Genomic DNA, 16,972 nt, shown 5'->3' on the forward strand with positions numbered 1-16,972 from the left:
AATCAGCTCATATTGCGAGAGGTGAGTTGAGCCTCAGGTCACGCTGAGGTATTTTCAATTTCTGTTTTCAATTTATGTTGTTCAAGAATCAACTCATATTGCGAGAGGTGGGTTGAACCTTTTAATTTCTACTTTTTCAAAATCAGCTCATATTGCGAGAGGTGAGTTGAGCCTCGGTTCACATGCTGAGGTATTTTCAATTTCTGTCTTTCAAAAAAAAAATTTCAACTCATATTGCAAGAAATGAGTTGAGCCTCAAGACACGTTGAGGTAATTTCAATTTCTGTTCAAAATGAGTTGAGCCTCAAGACACGCTGAGGTAATTTCAATTTCTGTTTTCAAAATTCAACTCATATTACGAGAAATTAGTCGAGCCTCAAGCCACTCGCTGAAGTATTTTTAGTTATGTTTCAAATTTTGACTCAAACTGCGAGAAGTGAGTCAAGCCTTAGGTCACGCTGAGGTATTCTTAATTTTTGTTGTTTCAAAAATCAACTCATGTTGCGAGAGGTGAGTTAAGCCTTTTAATTTCTGTTTTTCAAAAAAATTCAACTCATATTGCGAGAGGTGAGTTGAGCTTTTTAATTTCTGCGAGAGTTGAGTTGAGTCTTTTAATTTCTGTTTTTCAAAAATCAACTCATATTGCGAGATGTGAATTGAACCTCCAGTCACATATCGAGGTATTTTCAAAATCTGCTTTTCAAGTTAAGTTTCAAAAAATCAACTCATATTGCGAGAGGTGAGTTGAGCCTTGGCTCACGCGCTAAGCTATTTTCAATTTCTGTTTTTAATGTCTGTTTTTAGAGAGTCAATTCATATTGCGAAAAATGAGTTGAGCTCAGGATCACATGCCGAGTAGAGAATAAAGATTGAAGCTGACTGAAGACGTCAGATTCTGTCTCCTTAAAGTTGCAGTGGAGTTGATCGAAGGCATCAGATATTGCCTTTCTAAAGTCGCAGAAGAAAAGACCACAAACCTTATCTCACTGAAGCGATAGAAGAGCATATTGAAGTTGTAGATCTTATCTTTCTGAAGTTACAGTGAAGCGGATCGAAGCCACAAATCTCATATCCTTGAAGTTACATTGGAACAGATTGAAGCTACAAGGCCTTTCTCCGAATTTGCAGTGGATTGAACCAAAGCTACAAGATGCGGTGGACTGAAAAGGGACTAACTAAACAAGAAGAGTTCCAAAGCAAGTCAAGACCTAGCAAGATCGGGCAACTTTGGTCTTCCTTGAAAGTCTTTGCTCTATTATCGTTGCACGACAATGAGCAAAGAGGGGCAGCTGTAGAAGCCCAAATTGCCCGGGCCTGATTATATCAAAACCCAACCAAACCTCTAAACCCACTAAAACCCTTAACTCATGACCCATTTACATCTATCCAAACCCATTACAAAGCCCAAATATTAAACCCAATTCAAAAGCCCATTAAACCCCCTCCCAAAAAAAACCTAACCCCCCAAAAAAAAAACCTAACCCAAAAAAAAAAAACCAAGAAACCCTAGCCACTTTCCCACTTGCCCCATTTTTCCTCCCATTTTTGATATCCATTGTCTACCACCATCACCTACAAAATAGAAAAAGAAATAATAGAAAATCATGTAAAAGATGGCTATAAAAAGCCATTCAAAAATCATGTAAAGGGGGGGGGGGATTTTTACAAATATTGAAAAAGGAGACAAACACAAAAATCCCTTCAAATTTTGAACACAAAAGAAACATCAATAAAAAGGTTGCATTTTTTTCTTTTTTCCTCTTCTTTCGAATCTTTTTTCTTTCTTTTTTTTGTGTTGCTTTTTTCTTTCTTTATATATACATATATTGTTAAGAAAAAAAAATTTACCTTTTCCGGCCACCGTGGGCGGTGGCCGACGATTGGCCGGTGACCGGCCCCCCTTGGCCGGATTTCCTTTCCCCCCTCCCTTCTCTCTTCTTTCTCCCTTCTTTTTTTTTTCTTTCTCTCTTCAAAATGATTTTTTTTGTCAAAAATTAGCCTTAAAGTATGTAGCGCTTTGCTATTTAGTCCCTCTTGCTATGTTATGTTTTGAGGGGAGGATTAATTGTGTTTTGGCCCCCCACTATTTTCGCGCATGCTCAATATAGTCCTTTCCTTTTATTTTTATTTCAATTTTGCCCCAAATATTTTGTTTTTAGTTCAATTTAATTCTTTTTAGTTACTTTACTATTTAAATTAATTATTTTAGTATTATTATTATATTTCATTTACTTATGTAGTGTGTTAATAAATTTTTTTTATCATTTCTAATACGTATATATATATGTATTTTATATATATTATGTATATATATATTTTTAATGCCATTAGTTATATATTTCTTATGTATATATTCTTAAATATTATTATATATACATATATATATTTTAAATACCATATTGTGTATATATTATTATTACAAATTATTACTATTGCTAGTATTATTATAACTATTATTATATTAGTGTATATTTTATGTACATATGTATATATATATATTTTTGTACATATCATTATTTTATATTATTGTTGTAAAATTTTTATGTATATATTTTTTTATGTACGTTTCCTAATATTTTCTTTTATTGTAGATATTATTATTATTACATACTTTTATTATATGCATATATATATATGTATTTTTATGTACATATTATTATTTTATATTATTATTATCAAATATATCATTTTTCCTATTTTATTATTAGTACATGATTTGTTTTTATTTTGTAAATATCATTATTATTGTTATTCTAATATTCTAGTATTCCATGTTAATATTTTTCATTAATGATATCATTTTTTTGTGTCCTTTATCTATTTTTAATTTCTCACTTTAGGAATATTTTTTCTCATGTTTTAATTAATTTCAAAAATAAGGCAATGTACCGATTTAATATTAAGCCATCGATTTCATCGCTATGTTGGGTGAAATTCGTCGGCTTGTGTTAAAAAACGGGACACCCTTTCTAAAAAAAAATTGAAAACTAAAAATTTTCATTTTTCAATCGGATCACGATTAAATATTATATTGAACTCGTATTTTTGAAAATCAAGTCAACACATGTTTATGAGATACCAATTTTGGGCGTCGCGAGGGTGCTAATACCTTCCTCGCGCGTAACTGACTCCCGAACTCCAATTTTTCTCTGGACTTTCACGTAGACCTAAATTTGGCCTTCTTTTTGTTTTAAAATAATTTTATTAGGTGTCCGATCACACCTATAAAAAAGGATCGGTGGCAACTCCCTTTGTTAATAAAATCGAAAGTTGGTTTTCAAATGTTTAATAAATCGCCACAATTAATGACCAAGCGAAACTAATTTTTTTTTACGTCGCTACAATGTTAATATCATACTTAAATCTGAACCGACCTATGAAAATCTCAAATGCGATGAAAATCTACAATGATAAATAAATTTATTATATTAAAAGACTAAATAGCCTTCCCCCATTAAATTGAAGAGATGCGAGTTTCGTTCCTCAACGTGAAATTGAAGATATTATTGAATTTGTGTTGGATTTAATTGTTGGGGGGTGTTTAGAGCTTCCAAGTTTAAATAAATAAGTATCACATCAGCATTGATTTGTAAAAATGTCAGATGCATTACATATTTAAATAACAGTCAATATGAGAATCAAAGTTTTGTTATTAAAGCCATTATTAAATCTCATACTCAAATTTATTGAATGCCATTCAATTAAATATTTACCGGATTGAGTCCACCAGCTTTTTTAAGTTTCCACTACAACAACTAACCTGTTGAGGGAAATGGACAAAAGCAGGCTACTTAAAATGTGGAAGAGTTTATGTGAAAATATAAACTCAAAATATAAATTTAGATAAAAAAATAAGACCTGGTAAAAAAAAATCAAGTCTCAAGTAAGGTATTTTTAGCTCGAGTCTCGCTCAAATTCACTAAAACACACAAAAAATATTCTTTTTTTAGTATTCTTTTTCTATTATTTTTGTCTATTTTATTACCATTTTACTATTATATTACTACTATTATTTTATTATTATTATTTGAATATTATATAAAATTTATTTTATTGTTAATTTTGTTATTATTTTAAAGATATTTACTTGTTAAGTTATATTTATCTTAGTGTTATTTAAATTTACATATTTTTTAAAATTTATTTTCAATTTGTTGAAAAATATTTATTTTATGTTTTTAATATTTTTAATTTATCATATATATTTAAATATAATATAAAATAATTATTACAAACAGGTCAGGTTGAGCCTGAATTTTAATATTTTTATTCAAGTCAAGTTTAAGAAAAATTTTATACCCATTTTTTGAATTAAACCAAACCCAAACCTAATAAATGGGCCTAAATTTTTAGTTAAATTTGATCCGACCCATGAGTACCTCTATTGCATGCTTTTAGGTAATAAATGTTACACACTAACTTATTTCCAATTGATTAAAATCAGCCCATCCTATCACCAAAAATATGAAATCGGTCCCCAACATCACCCTCAATAGTAGTTTTAGCCACACATTTCTCAACCCCCCATTTTCTTTCATGTCACATCCCCGGGATATTAGCCTAATCAATAATCCCCCATTATTTCAAAGACTTCAACTCCCCCCCCCAATCAATAATCCCCCCATTATTTCAAAGACTTCAAATCCCCCCCCCTTTTTATTTCTCCATCACCTTTCCATTCAAATTATACATCATGAGAACCAAGGAAAGAGGAAGATCAGATGCATAAAATGATCACCACATTTAAATTAAAGCATATATTATCTTTCCTAATCTTAAAAACCAAAGAGATGATGAAGAAATAAAGATGAGAAACCAAAAAAACAAAGAACACAATGGAAAGAGAGAGAGAGAAAGGGTGCTCTATAAATACATCGATGTAACTTGGGTGGCTATTAAAATCATCTTTCATGCGAGCCCTTAAACCCTAAATCTTAAGCCTTGACGCAGCAATTGAAGTAGCTAAAGAAACTCCGCCTTGTCTGACAAGAAATTAAAAAAAAAATCAATCAACAAATGTGTGACCAAGTATAATATGGCTAACTAATGACATTTGTCAAAGTGAGAAAAAGTATAATTCATTGACCAAAGAGATAAAAGATATAGAAAAGTATTCCTACAATGAAAAGTGGAATGCTCATCGGGGTTTTCCCCAAGGGCCGAGTTACATATGCTTAAAGGTTAATTGTGAAAGCCCCGGGGCTAGCAAACATCAAAGGAAAAAGATTAAATGATACAGCTAAGCAAAACTTCCCCACCAGCCTATATCACATGGATGCCAACAAAGTTCATATAGATTTGACATGGTTACGGCGCTATCACTATTTATAGCTACCAACCAATAATAGAAAATTGTATATTGATAGTACATTTTCTAATAAAATAAAGGATTTGGGAAGATAGTGGAAGGGAGAATCTTACAGATGGAGAGTGATGGTTCTGAGGGTAATTGTGGTGATGATCATCACTAGGAGTAGTGCTAACAGTGTTTGCAGTTGGGTTAATGAACTCTTCTTCATTACCAAGACTGGCTCTTGAAACTTCCCTCTTGTTTTGCTTCCTCATTTCCCTGATCTTTGAGAAGTCAAGAGAGTAATCTGGCACCTGTCCCTTTTGATCCCAATCACCAAATTGTGGTACTGATAGCCATGGTGCATTTTTCTACAACAATTTTAACACCCATAAGCCAAAATATATCAATGCTTTAATTAACCCCAAATAATGTCAAAGCTATCAATGCTTTGTATTCATGGCCAACTGTTGAGCAAATTATAAAATTTGTCCTTCGGAAATACTTAACAATGCCAAAAAGACATCATGTGACTTTGCAAGTTCAATACAAAGACATTCCAAATTCACAACCTGGCACTGCATGTACTAAAATATTCCTAACAATTAACACCAACAATCTATGTTATTCAAGACTCTTTCATGTTCCTTTATAAGACCAACCATTTACATTATTTACACTTGTCATTTTCCTTAAGAACTTAAGAAAACTTAACACTCACTCGGTGAATCTGGGTAACATAACCAGAAACCTGTTTATAGTGTTCCCCTGAATTCTTTTTTTTTCTTTTTCAACTCTAAGATTATAGATTTTTTTCCCTGTAGAAGGGAATTTCAGCTTTTGAGACATACCAAAAATCAAAACCCATATTTAAAAAATTGAATTTTAGTACTTCATACGCTTAGAAAACGTAAAATTAAATTCCTTTTTTTCAATACTTGGAAATATTGAACACCAAATATTTGTTTGGCTGCAAAGAAACTCCAAAACTAAGAAGGAAAATAACTAAGACCACATCTTCAGCAGATTACTGTAAGTTCATAAATCATAACTACATATAGCCAAAAAAGAATCTTTTTTTTTTCTTATCAATAACATGAGAAAAACAAAGAACTAACCTCCTTGCGATCTTCCATGCTTGATACCAAGTAAAAAAAACGATCTTTCCAAAGCTTTAAAAAGTTGTATATATTAATCACTAAACTATCAACGGCTAATATGAACCAGTCAAAGGAGAAATAGAAAAAGCAAGTAAAAATAAAAGGGTATTTATAAAAAGAAAGAAATAAGAGAAATTGTGGTGATTGAATGAGTTGAAGCAAAAAATATATAAATACAGCAAACGACAGCACCGATCGGAGAGGAAGAAGAGGGGGGGAGGGGTCTTTGATAGAAACACTAATCAATCAGCACCTACTAAAATCAATCACTCCCCCCAGCTTTCCCTTTTTTTATATGTATATTAGCTTATTATTTTTATACGTTTTATTTCTCGATAATGGTCTTGCCTTTTCGTTTAAATTACATGGAATGCCACTCGTTCGGACACGCTTTGCTTACGTGGATTTTTAAGCTTTTTGCCCCTTAATTTGGTTAAGATTGCTGCTTTTATATGCTAGCTGTCTCTACGAGGGCAGATTCCAAAGTTTATCCGAGACGCGGTTTTTTGGGCTTTTAAACGGTGTCGTTTCCAATTATAATTGAACGCCAAATTTGTGTCCTACATAATCTTTTGCATTTAAATTTCATGTACTTCTCTGATTGACACATATTAGACATGTTTGTTATACGCAGAGCTATAAAATTTCAAATTAATTTAAATATAAAATTATTTATTTTTGTATTGTAAAAATTAAAAATTAAATAAAAAATGAATTTTGATTCGTTACTAAATACATCAAAACCAAATCGCAATTGAATCCTACAAATTTTTTTTAATATTTTGTTTAAATTATGAAGTGTTTTAAATTATTTGTTGCTGATGCAAGAAAAGTAAAGAAATGAAGTGTTTATATAAACAGACAATTTAAATGCTATTGAAGCTATCTAAGTTTCAGAATCAACGCCCTCTAAATTGACGATAATGAGGCACATTCACCACCTCTTGAAGAAAATTGAAAATTGGATACTTGAATACATACTTACAGAAGAAAACGTACAAGTAGATCAAATGATTAAAATAGCTTTTAATAAGGAGAAAAGGTTACAATTATTTACAAATAATTCTTTTGTTTTAGTTTAATTGGTTGTATTTTTTTCATAAAAAAAAAAAGAAAAAGGTTGGTTAAGTTTATTTAAAATTTTAGAGTAGGGTTGATATTGAAAAGGGAGCTTACTTGTATTGAAAGAGATAGCACAACTTTGTTATTAAAGAAGTTATAAAATAATGTGCTATGGTATATTTAAGGGTGAATATTTTTCATTTTGTAATTTCCAACATACTAAATTTTAAGATAAATTGCATTGGAAGGAAAGTGGGTTGAAAGAAACTAGAACAAATCAAATTCACAAACTTAATTCTTGATTTACTTTTCTATAAGAAAAAGTAAAATAATATAGTTTTGATGTCAATATTATGTAGAAATAATATATATTTATGGCATAAAATTTTGACAATAAAATTTAACTTAACATATTTAACAATTATTGTTTGCTCAAAATTAAAATTTTAAAATTTCGAAAAATATAATCATATTAGAGTATAAGAATTAAATTCATAATTTATGCATAACGTAAAGACTAATAACAAAATTTGACAAAAAAATAAATAATAAATGTTAAAGAATATTAATTATTGGATAAATCCCTAGGTAGCATTGTTTCTTTCGGTGGGTCTAGTTGGATTTCGTTAAATAACTTTGTTGGGCGGCTATATTAAATTATCTTTAAAATAATTCTTAGTAGAAGAAAATTTGGTAATGGATTAAAAAATTAATTCATCAACCAACACAGAATTTTCAACAAAAGGACGGAAAATAAGTACGTAGAAGAACAAATAAATTAATATAAAATATGTTAAGTCAAAATTAATATTATTAATAAAATAATTTAAATATATTATGAAATTAATAAATTTTATAATTTTATTTATAATAAAAAATTAATATTTGTTTATGTAAAATAATTTAGACGATTGTATCAAATTAAAATTTTGTATCTCGTAATATACTGAACTATATTGATATATAATTACTTTATAAAAATTATGTTCCACTATATTTTTCCCAATAAAAATTTTGTATTAGATTATAAGTTGGATGAAAATTATATGGCTATAATTTATTGGATATTTTCTTCTTAAACAGAACTTCCATTATTGACTTTCTTGACCTTGTTTTTTTATGACAAAATTCTAATTCTAGCTGTAAACTGACAACATTTTTTAATCCCTTTTCTTGTTTGATCACTTGTTGACTTTTCTCTGATTTTTGCACTAAATTATGGTGAATTAATATCACACTCGTATTCTCTGTACATAAAAGCTTGCTTCTCATATTTCAATAAAGGATCATTAAATTATAAATTTGATCTTTAATGGTTGTCACTTTTTTTTAATCCTTTTAACCTCTATTTTTAAACAATTGAACAATTAATCTTAAATGGAAATCTCTCTGAACTCTAGTGATAACATTTCTTATCTAGAAATCGAGGATGGTGATGGTTCTCGGACAGGTGCAGATCGTAATACAAAGAAAGCCCGTTTCAAATAGGGCAATGGCAAGGAAATCACTGATATGATGGTTGAATCTGGTCCGAGTCCAATTTTATCTTGGAAGGATAAACTTATGGGGAATAAATCTAGAGCGTCTGATAAGTTGGGGTTGGATAATTCTGGTGCTGGTGTTGATGAAGATCTAGAATTTTTGGAAGGAGATATTCACATATCCATTATTAATGGAATACCTGCTATTGATTTCTCAGAGAGGATTCAACAAATCTTGTTCAAAGAAATGGAACACACGGTTGTATTGAAATTACTTGGTAGGAATATTGGGTATGGGGCTTTAAACAATCGAATCAGTAGTTTATGGAATCCCTCTAAGCCTTCCCATATCATGGACATAGAGAATGAATACTTTCTGGCTAAATTTCAATCCACTGATAACTATGCAAAAGTTCTGTCGCAGGGTCCTTGGCTGATTTATGGTCAGTATCTGACTGTTCAACCTTGGACCAAAGAATTCAACCCTTACAACCATACCCAAGCATGGTGATGGCTTGGATACAGTTACTAGGCCTCCCAAGGTTTTTATACAAAAGGAAAATTCTTGAAGAAATAGGAGGGACCATTGGAAAGGTTGTTCGGTTAGATTTCAATACCGACAGTAGAATTACAGGTCACTTCGCCAGGATAGCCGTTTATGTCAACTTAGACAAGCCTCTGATCGCTCAAGTTCTTGTGAATGGTTTACATTAGAAAGTTGAGTATGAAGCGCTGCCTACGATTTGCTTTACTTACGGGAAGTACAAATATACCAAGAAGCTGTGTGCTTCACAACCATATTCAGTAACGGTGAAGGATCAGAAAGGGTACTACTCTGACAGAAGTCGCTGTAAGCGGAGGAGAAGGCGCTGTTTACGGGCCATGGATGGTGGTCGAAAGGAAAGTAAGGCGTAATTTTATGAATAATAATATTAAAAAAATGGGATTTTATAGAGAAAGGAAAAACGAGTTTCTGATTTGATGCTCTGACTAATATAGAGGTTTTGGTTGATCTAGAAGATGAGTTAAATAAGGAAGATACTAGAAAGTTGGTTGTTTTTAAGAATAAATTAAAGGTTGGAGAAAATGTTGCACAACAGGGGTTTAAGACACGAGGTAACCCTAAGTCAATGAGGCTTGAGCAAACAGGGGGAGATAGAATAAGTGATCAAGGGGATGGGCTCTTAAACCCACAAAGGAGAAATCTAGAAGTGAAAACTTTAGTAGGCCGGACACCTGTTGAGCCTACTTTTGATATTGGAGCAGTTAGATCAACAACTCTCAAGGCTGTTATGGACCCATTGAGTAGCTCAATGAATCAGCCCAACGACGTGTCGGACCCTCATTACATAGAGTCTGCTCTTCAAAATAACAAACCAAGGAGTTCTTTTCATTTTTTGAATGATTCTGCTTTTAAAGTTTTGACCGGTGCTGAGATTTTTAAATCTTCCACTAACCATTCCAAATCAACACCAGTGACTGTTTCTTGCTTTAATCCGATTTTTGTAGGTCAGGAGGTGAGTGAAAATGGTGGCCCAGCTCTATCAACTAAGCCAGTTTCTTCGTTGTAAAAGCCGATTAAAGTTCAAGTAGTTGATTCCCCTGGTGATTTAAACCCCAATAGACATATTGTTGTTTCGTTCAAAAAGATAGATTCAATTGATGGTGTTCAATTGAGGGGGGTCACTGTTTCAGCTTTAGGTGTTAATAAAATTCAAAATTCGGGGAAAATGTTAGGGAGTAAAGATGGGGGCTTTCGGGCTACAAGGAAAATAAACAAAATTATGCATGGGAAAGGGAATAATTTTAAAATTAAAAATTCTTCTAAAATTCCTTTGAGTGATTCTATGTCTAGGTTGCCTCAGATTGTTTCCACTTTACGAAGTGCTGATTCGGGTTCAATTGACCTAGGTACTGGTAAAAGAACTCAAGAATGATTATTAAAGCTCTAGACAGTAAGGTTTCTTGGGGTTTTTTTTTTATTCTATTCTTGTTTATTTTTTATCATGGATTTAAATTTATCAATTTTTTCTTGGAATTGTCAAGGCTGTGCGAGTAGTAAATTTCTCTGAGTTTTTCGTGAGTATAATTTTGAGCATATATCGGATATAGTATGTCTGCTGGAACCGAGAGTTAGTGGTAAAAAGGCTAATTCTATTATTGATAAATTGGGTTTTGACTTTTCTCACCGCATTAAGTCTATTGGTTTTTTAGGTCGCATCTAGGTTGGTTGGAAGGATAATATTTACATTAGCATTATTCATAATCATCCCCAGGCTTCTTCGTGTTCATGGTAGAACTCACACTAATTCCTTTTTTTTAATCTTTTTTGTGTATGGTAGTCTTGACAAAGTTAAGAGGAAGTCTCTTTGGATTGATTTAATAAATGTTTTACCTCACGATCCTTTACCTTGATTGATAATGGGTGACTTTAATGCTATCCTCTCACCTAAAGATAAAAAAAAATGATCGCTCAACTGGTAGGAGATGTAATTTATTTGGAAATTTTGTTGACTCTTGTAATTTGCAGGATCTTGGATTCAGGACCCTCCTTTACCTGGCAAAGAGGTAATACGCACGAGCGGATAGATCAAGCATTAGCTAATGATACTTGGATTTCATCCTTTCCGCATAGTCTCGTTTATCATCTTCCGCGCATTTAATCAGATCATAGGTCCATCCTTCTGAAAACTAATACTGAATTTAGTATTTCGAAAGGGAGACCTTTTCGGTTTCTCACAGGATGGACAATGTAACAACTCGGTTTAGACCCTAGTTAGAACAGTGGTTTCGGGACCACAAATTCGAGTTAGAAAAATATTTTAATATTATTTTCTGTGCTTAAAGTAGTGAATTGATATTTGTGAAATTTTCGTATGAAAATTTTATCGTTTGAGTGTCGATTTGTGAAAAATGGCTTAATCGCATAAAATGTAAAAGTGGCCTTCTACTTGTTAAAGTGCTATATTGCTATGGCTTTTATTATGTGGGGCCTTATGTTGTAATTTGACCATTGAAAATATGCATGGACGGTAATGGTCTTATATTATAAGTTTTATCATTAAAATCATTAAGGTTAGTTTTGTAATTAGTTAAAAATGTTATTATAATAAATCATAACATAAAAGGAAAATAAAACACATGCAAATGCTTATATTTTGACCGAAACTTGAGAAAGAAAAAAAAAGTTTAAAACTTTCAAACATTCAGCCGTGGTCCAAACTTGATTCAAGGTTCGTTTTTGCTTGGTTTTTGATAGTTTTTACATTTTTGAGATCATTGTTTTGAGTACTAGTAAACCCATGCTTGAATTTTTGAATTTGATGATGATTTTATGTTTTCCCATTGTTGAAAGCTTGACGATTTTTGTGTTTGATGATGAAAAATAAATGTGTACGTTAATAGATTTTCATGTTTAATTAAGTGATTTTTGATAAAAATGTGTATTAAGGACTAAATTGAGAAATTTGTAAATTGAGGGGTCAAAATTTGAAATAAATGAAAGAAATGGGTTGCTAGAGACCTAAGGTAAATTCGGCCTAATATGGGTTTGATAATATTTTGTGTATTTTGTGTTATTTTGAAATAGGGACTAAATTGTAAAAATATAAAACGTTAGGGGCTAAAATGAAAAATTCCCAAATTATGTGTTCTTGGATAAAATTTAATGAAATGTTGAATAAGTAAGTTAATTTTGATATTAATTAGATTGGCAAAAGCGAAATTCGAATTTAGATCGAGGGAAAATCAAAATATCAGATTAGTCGACTTAATTTGTCGTTACTGCGAACGAGGTAAGTTCGTATTTTAATAAACGTAACGAAATCATATTATAAATGCATAATATTTGTATGATTGAATTTAATGCCTAATGGTAATACAAATATATGTATTTTGAATAAGTAATATATATGTTATTATGATATTAAATTGTTCGAGAAGTAGAATATATGAATACGAGAAAGTTACGATAATGTGACGATGTCCGAAAAAACCCCGTACAAACCATAGGAATAGTTAGGATACAAATGTCATGACATAGGATTCCAATATGTGTTATCGTGTAAGACTACGTCTGGGACGTTGACATCAATTTGTTATTTACGTGTAAGACCATATCTGGGACATTGGCATCATATTGGTTTCGTGTAAGACCCTATCTGGGACAGTGGCATCGATACTTGTTTACATGTAAGACCACGTCTGGGACGTTGGCATTGTATGAGCTTATGAGTTATCCAAGTATCCTTATTGATTCCGAACAGTTCAATGGGCATTCCGAGAAACAAATGATTAAGTGAAAGACATTCCGATTCAGGTACGTTGAAATATATACAATATTTGAAAATGAAAGGTAAGTTTATATGTACAAAGAATGTTATGTGATGTATAGGGAAATGAAATATGAATACGTGTAAATGAAACATGAAACATGAATAAATGAATAAGATATGGTTTATAAAGTGGCATACGTGAAATTGCCAGATGTTATATGTATGAAAGGTGAAATTGAGTATAAATGATGATGATATGAGATTTATGTATATATATATGATTAGATGTGTTATTTCCATAATGTTCTCATTTGGCTATATGAAAGTGTGAATTGAATGATATAGGAGAATTGAGTTAAATAAGTTTGTGAAAGCTAAAGTTATTGAAGTAAGTAAGTATAATATTGAATGATGATAATTCGATATAAGAACATGTTTTATAACTTGGAAAAGTTGTATGAGATAGCATCATGCATATGACTTTGTAATGAAATTATTTGTTATATTAAGTTTATTAAGATACGAGCTTACTAAGCTTTAAAGCTTACTCTGTGTGCATTGTTCCTATGTTTATAGAGTTTCGAAGAATTGCTTAGGTAGGAAGTCGAAAGAGATCTCGTCACACTATCCGGTTATCGTTTCGGTAAATTAAAGTTATGAATTTTAATTATGTGGCATGTATAGGCTAGTTTTGATATAGTTGATTTTGGAATTAGTATATTTATATAGCCATGCGAAAATGGCTTGTTCATGATGCGAATATTGGTATTTATATTTAATCATATTTTAAGCTTAATTTAAGAGGTATGATTCATAGTAAATATGTAGTGATGTTGGTTACATGAAATCGGTTTTGAGTAATGATATGTAAGGTTTATAATTAGCTTATTATGGTAAACTTGATTCATAGTATGTCTTGCATTTGTGGATTAATATAATTTGGTTTAAGTGAAGTAAATATGACTGATGGATGAGATTAGGTTGTGGTTTATTATTGACTTGTTTTGGTTGTATAAATTATCTTGTTAATTGGTTTGGAAGTGGTCATTAATGAGCATGCTTTGTGGTCATAAGGTTATTTTATAATGTGTCGTGACATTAACTTAGCTAGTCAAATTGATGAGAAATGAATTGGATATGTATAGGTAACATTTACAAGTTGCTTAGCACATAAGTTTTGTATATTGGTTCGGCAATTGAACTAGTAAATAGCTATTGGTAACATGGTAACTATGCACTTATTTATAGATGGTATCTTAAGCATATTTTTCCATTTGGTAAGGTTGGCTAATGGTTCATGTATGGATGCTTGTTTAGCCATATGTTATGTTTTGTTTTGACTTAGTATTAAATGCACATATGACTATGTTGTTAAAATCTGTACTTGATTTTTTTGTGAAGTGGGTTATGCCAAATATGCTAAAGGACCATAAGCCATATGATATGGATTACTCTGTTTGATATGTGCATGAATTGAAGTAATAAGTTCGATAATCAGCTTATGAAATATATGTAATGATATATGCCCAGTTATAAGTTAAGCATTAGATAGTTGTGATTCATTGGATATAATGTTTGAATATTACTTTGGAAAATATATGAATGGCTGCCTATTAATTGGTTTGAAATGATTCATAATAAGATGGATTAGATATGCATTAGTAGGGGAAGAAATGTGGTTTAAATCAAGCTAAATTTTATACCACACGGTCTGGACACACAGGCGTGTGTGACTGCCCATGTGACTAAGTCAATATATATGCCCTGTTTTGCCACGGCCTAGACACATATGCGTGTCTAATGCCATGCAAGGCACACGACCTATTTACACAGGCGTGTGACCTTTGTGACTTTGAAAAATGTTAAGTTTAAGAAAAAAATTTGTATGTGTTCGGTTTAGTCCCGACCCCTTTCTAATGCATGCTTAAGGTATTGATGACCTATATAAGGGACTTTATAATGATGTGTGATTGTGTTAATATGATGATTATGAAATGTTTGTGAATTATTTTGATTTTTTCCGTAACGCCTTTAACCTTAATCTAGCGACGGATACGGGTTAGGGGTGTTACAGACAAAGCATGTGAATTTTAAAGATTTGGTCTCTAGTAAGTGGAGGTTTTTAGGTAACATGGTTGATTCTTTATCCGATTTCACCTCACATTTCAAAGAATGGAATAGGTCTGTATATGTCTTTATAGGCATGCGCAAAAGATAGCTTATGAGATCGTTTGCTAGCATTCAAAAGGCCATGGATCGATCGACCTCCACTAGGTTAGTTTGTAACAGCTCAATTTTGGCTAAATCGGAATAGTGGTTTCGGAACCATAAATCTAATGTCAGAAAATTATTTTAATATTGTTTTATGTGTAAATAGCATGTGAGTATATATGAGTGAAAATTTCGTGAGCTAATTTTATCGTTTAGTAGCTCAATTTGAGAAAAAAGACCTAATTGCGTAAAATGTAAAAGTTGTATTCTATATGTTAAAAGTGCCAAAATTGCTATGGCTTAATGAATGTGAAGTCCTTATGATGAAATTAGATCATAGATAGTGTTAATAGACATTAATGGACATCCATTAATTGATTTTATATGTTTATAACTAAGGGTAATTTTGTAAAATGGTAATTAATGTTATATTAATTAAAAAAACAAAATGGTGGTCACTTCGTTCATCTTTTTGCATCGAAAATAGAAGAAAGAAGAAGTCATTTTAGGGTTCAAACATTCGGCAGTTCTCTAGCTTGATTTAGGTATGCTTTGAGCTCCGTTTTTAATGATTTTTACGTTTTTGTAATCGTTGCTTTGAGTACTAGCTGGCCCGTACCCTAATTTCTAAATTTTTTGATGAATTTATGAGTTTCCATTGATGAATTCTTGAGCTTTTTAATGTTTGATGATGAATTATGAAAGCTTGGTGCTTGATATACATGTTTTACAAAGTAATTTTGAGTAAAAATGCATATTAGGGATTAAATTGAGAAAAGTATAAACGGAGGGGTTAAATTGTGAAATCAATGAAAGTTTTAGCCTACTAGGGACCTATAGAGAATTCGGCTAAGCATGGGTTTAATTGAATTTTGAGTAATTTGTGTTTTTATGAAATAGGGACTAAATTGAATAAATGTGGAATTTTAAGGGCTAAAGTGCAAAAATGCCCAAATATGTGTTTATAGATTAAATTGAATAAATTGGTGATTAAATGGGTTAATTTTGAATACATATAGATCAAGAAAGAAAGAACTCGAATTTAGATCGGGAAAAATCGAAGGTTATCGAGTTATTGATTTGATTCGTCAATTTTGAGTACGAGGTAAGTTTATACATGGTAAATGTTGTTACAATTATACTTTTAATGCTTTAATAAAGCATAAATTGTATATATGTGACTACGATTGCGTACGACGATAAATCTACGATGTTTGACACTTGGTGTGCGTTTGAAAATAACTTCGGTTATAAATAGCACTTAGTGTGCGAATTGGAATAGCTTTAGCTATATGAGGCACTAAGTGTGCGATACTGAGATAACTTCGGTTTAATGTAATGGCACTAAGTGTGCGAGATCGTTATAGCTTTGACTAATCATTGATGCACTAAGTGTGCGAGTTATTAGAGCATTGAAAGACTTCCAAACGAATTAATGTGCTGAATAAAGAGGTAAGAATGAAATAAATAAATACGAGAAAGTTCAAGTATATA

At 31.3% G+C, this 16,972-nt stretch overlaps 1 protein-coding gene across 1 annotated transcript; it reads right to left on the bottom strand.

The window, feature by feature from the left end:
* Positions 1-4,722: 4,722 nt before the first annotated feature.
* On the bottom strand, positions 4,723-6,783 carry LOC107951650 (uncharacterized). The gene is made up of 3 exons (XM_016886777.2): positions 6,409-6,783; positions 5,422-5,661; positions 4,723-4,982 (listed from the first exon to the last, which is right to left on the bottom strand). Exons 1-3 carry the CDS (start codon positions 6,424-6,426, stop codon positions 4,935-4,937), a joined length of 306 nt encoding a protein of 101 aa, XP_016742266.1. The 5' UTR covers positions 6,427-6,783; the 3' UTR covers positions 4,723-4,934.
* Positions 6,784-16,972: the final 10,189 nt, after the last annotated feature.

This window comes from Gossypium hirsutum, chromosome A02 (assembly GCF_007990345.1).
Source record: "Gossypium hirsutum isolate 1008001.06 chromosome A02, Gossypium_hirsutum_v2.1, whole genome shotgun sequence".
In the NCBI taxonomy this organism is placed as follows: Eukaryota; Viridiplantae; Streptophyta; class Magnoliopsida; order Malvales; family Malvaceae; genus Gossypium; species Gossypium hirsutum.

Coding starts and splice junctions, on each gene's coding strand:
- LOC107951650 (XM_016886777.2), bottom strand. Junction 4,983..5,421: donor AGAACCATCACTCTCCATCT/GTAAGATTCTCC, acceptor ATTTCTTGTCAG/ACAAGGCGGAGTTTCTTTAG.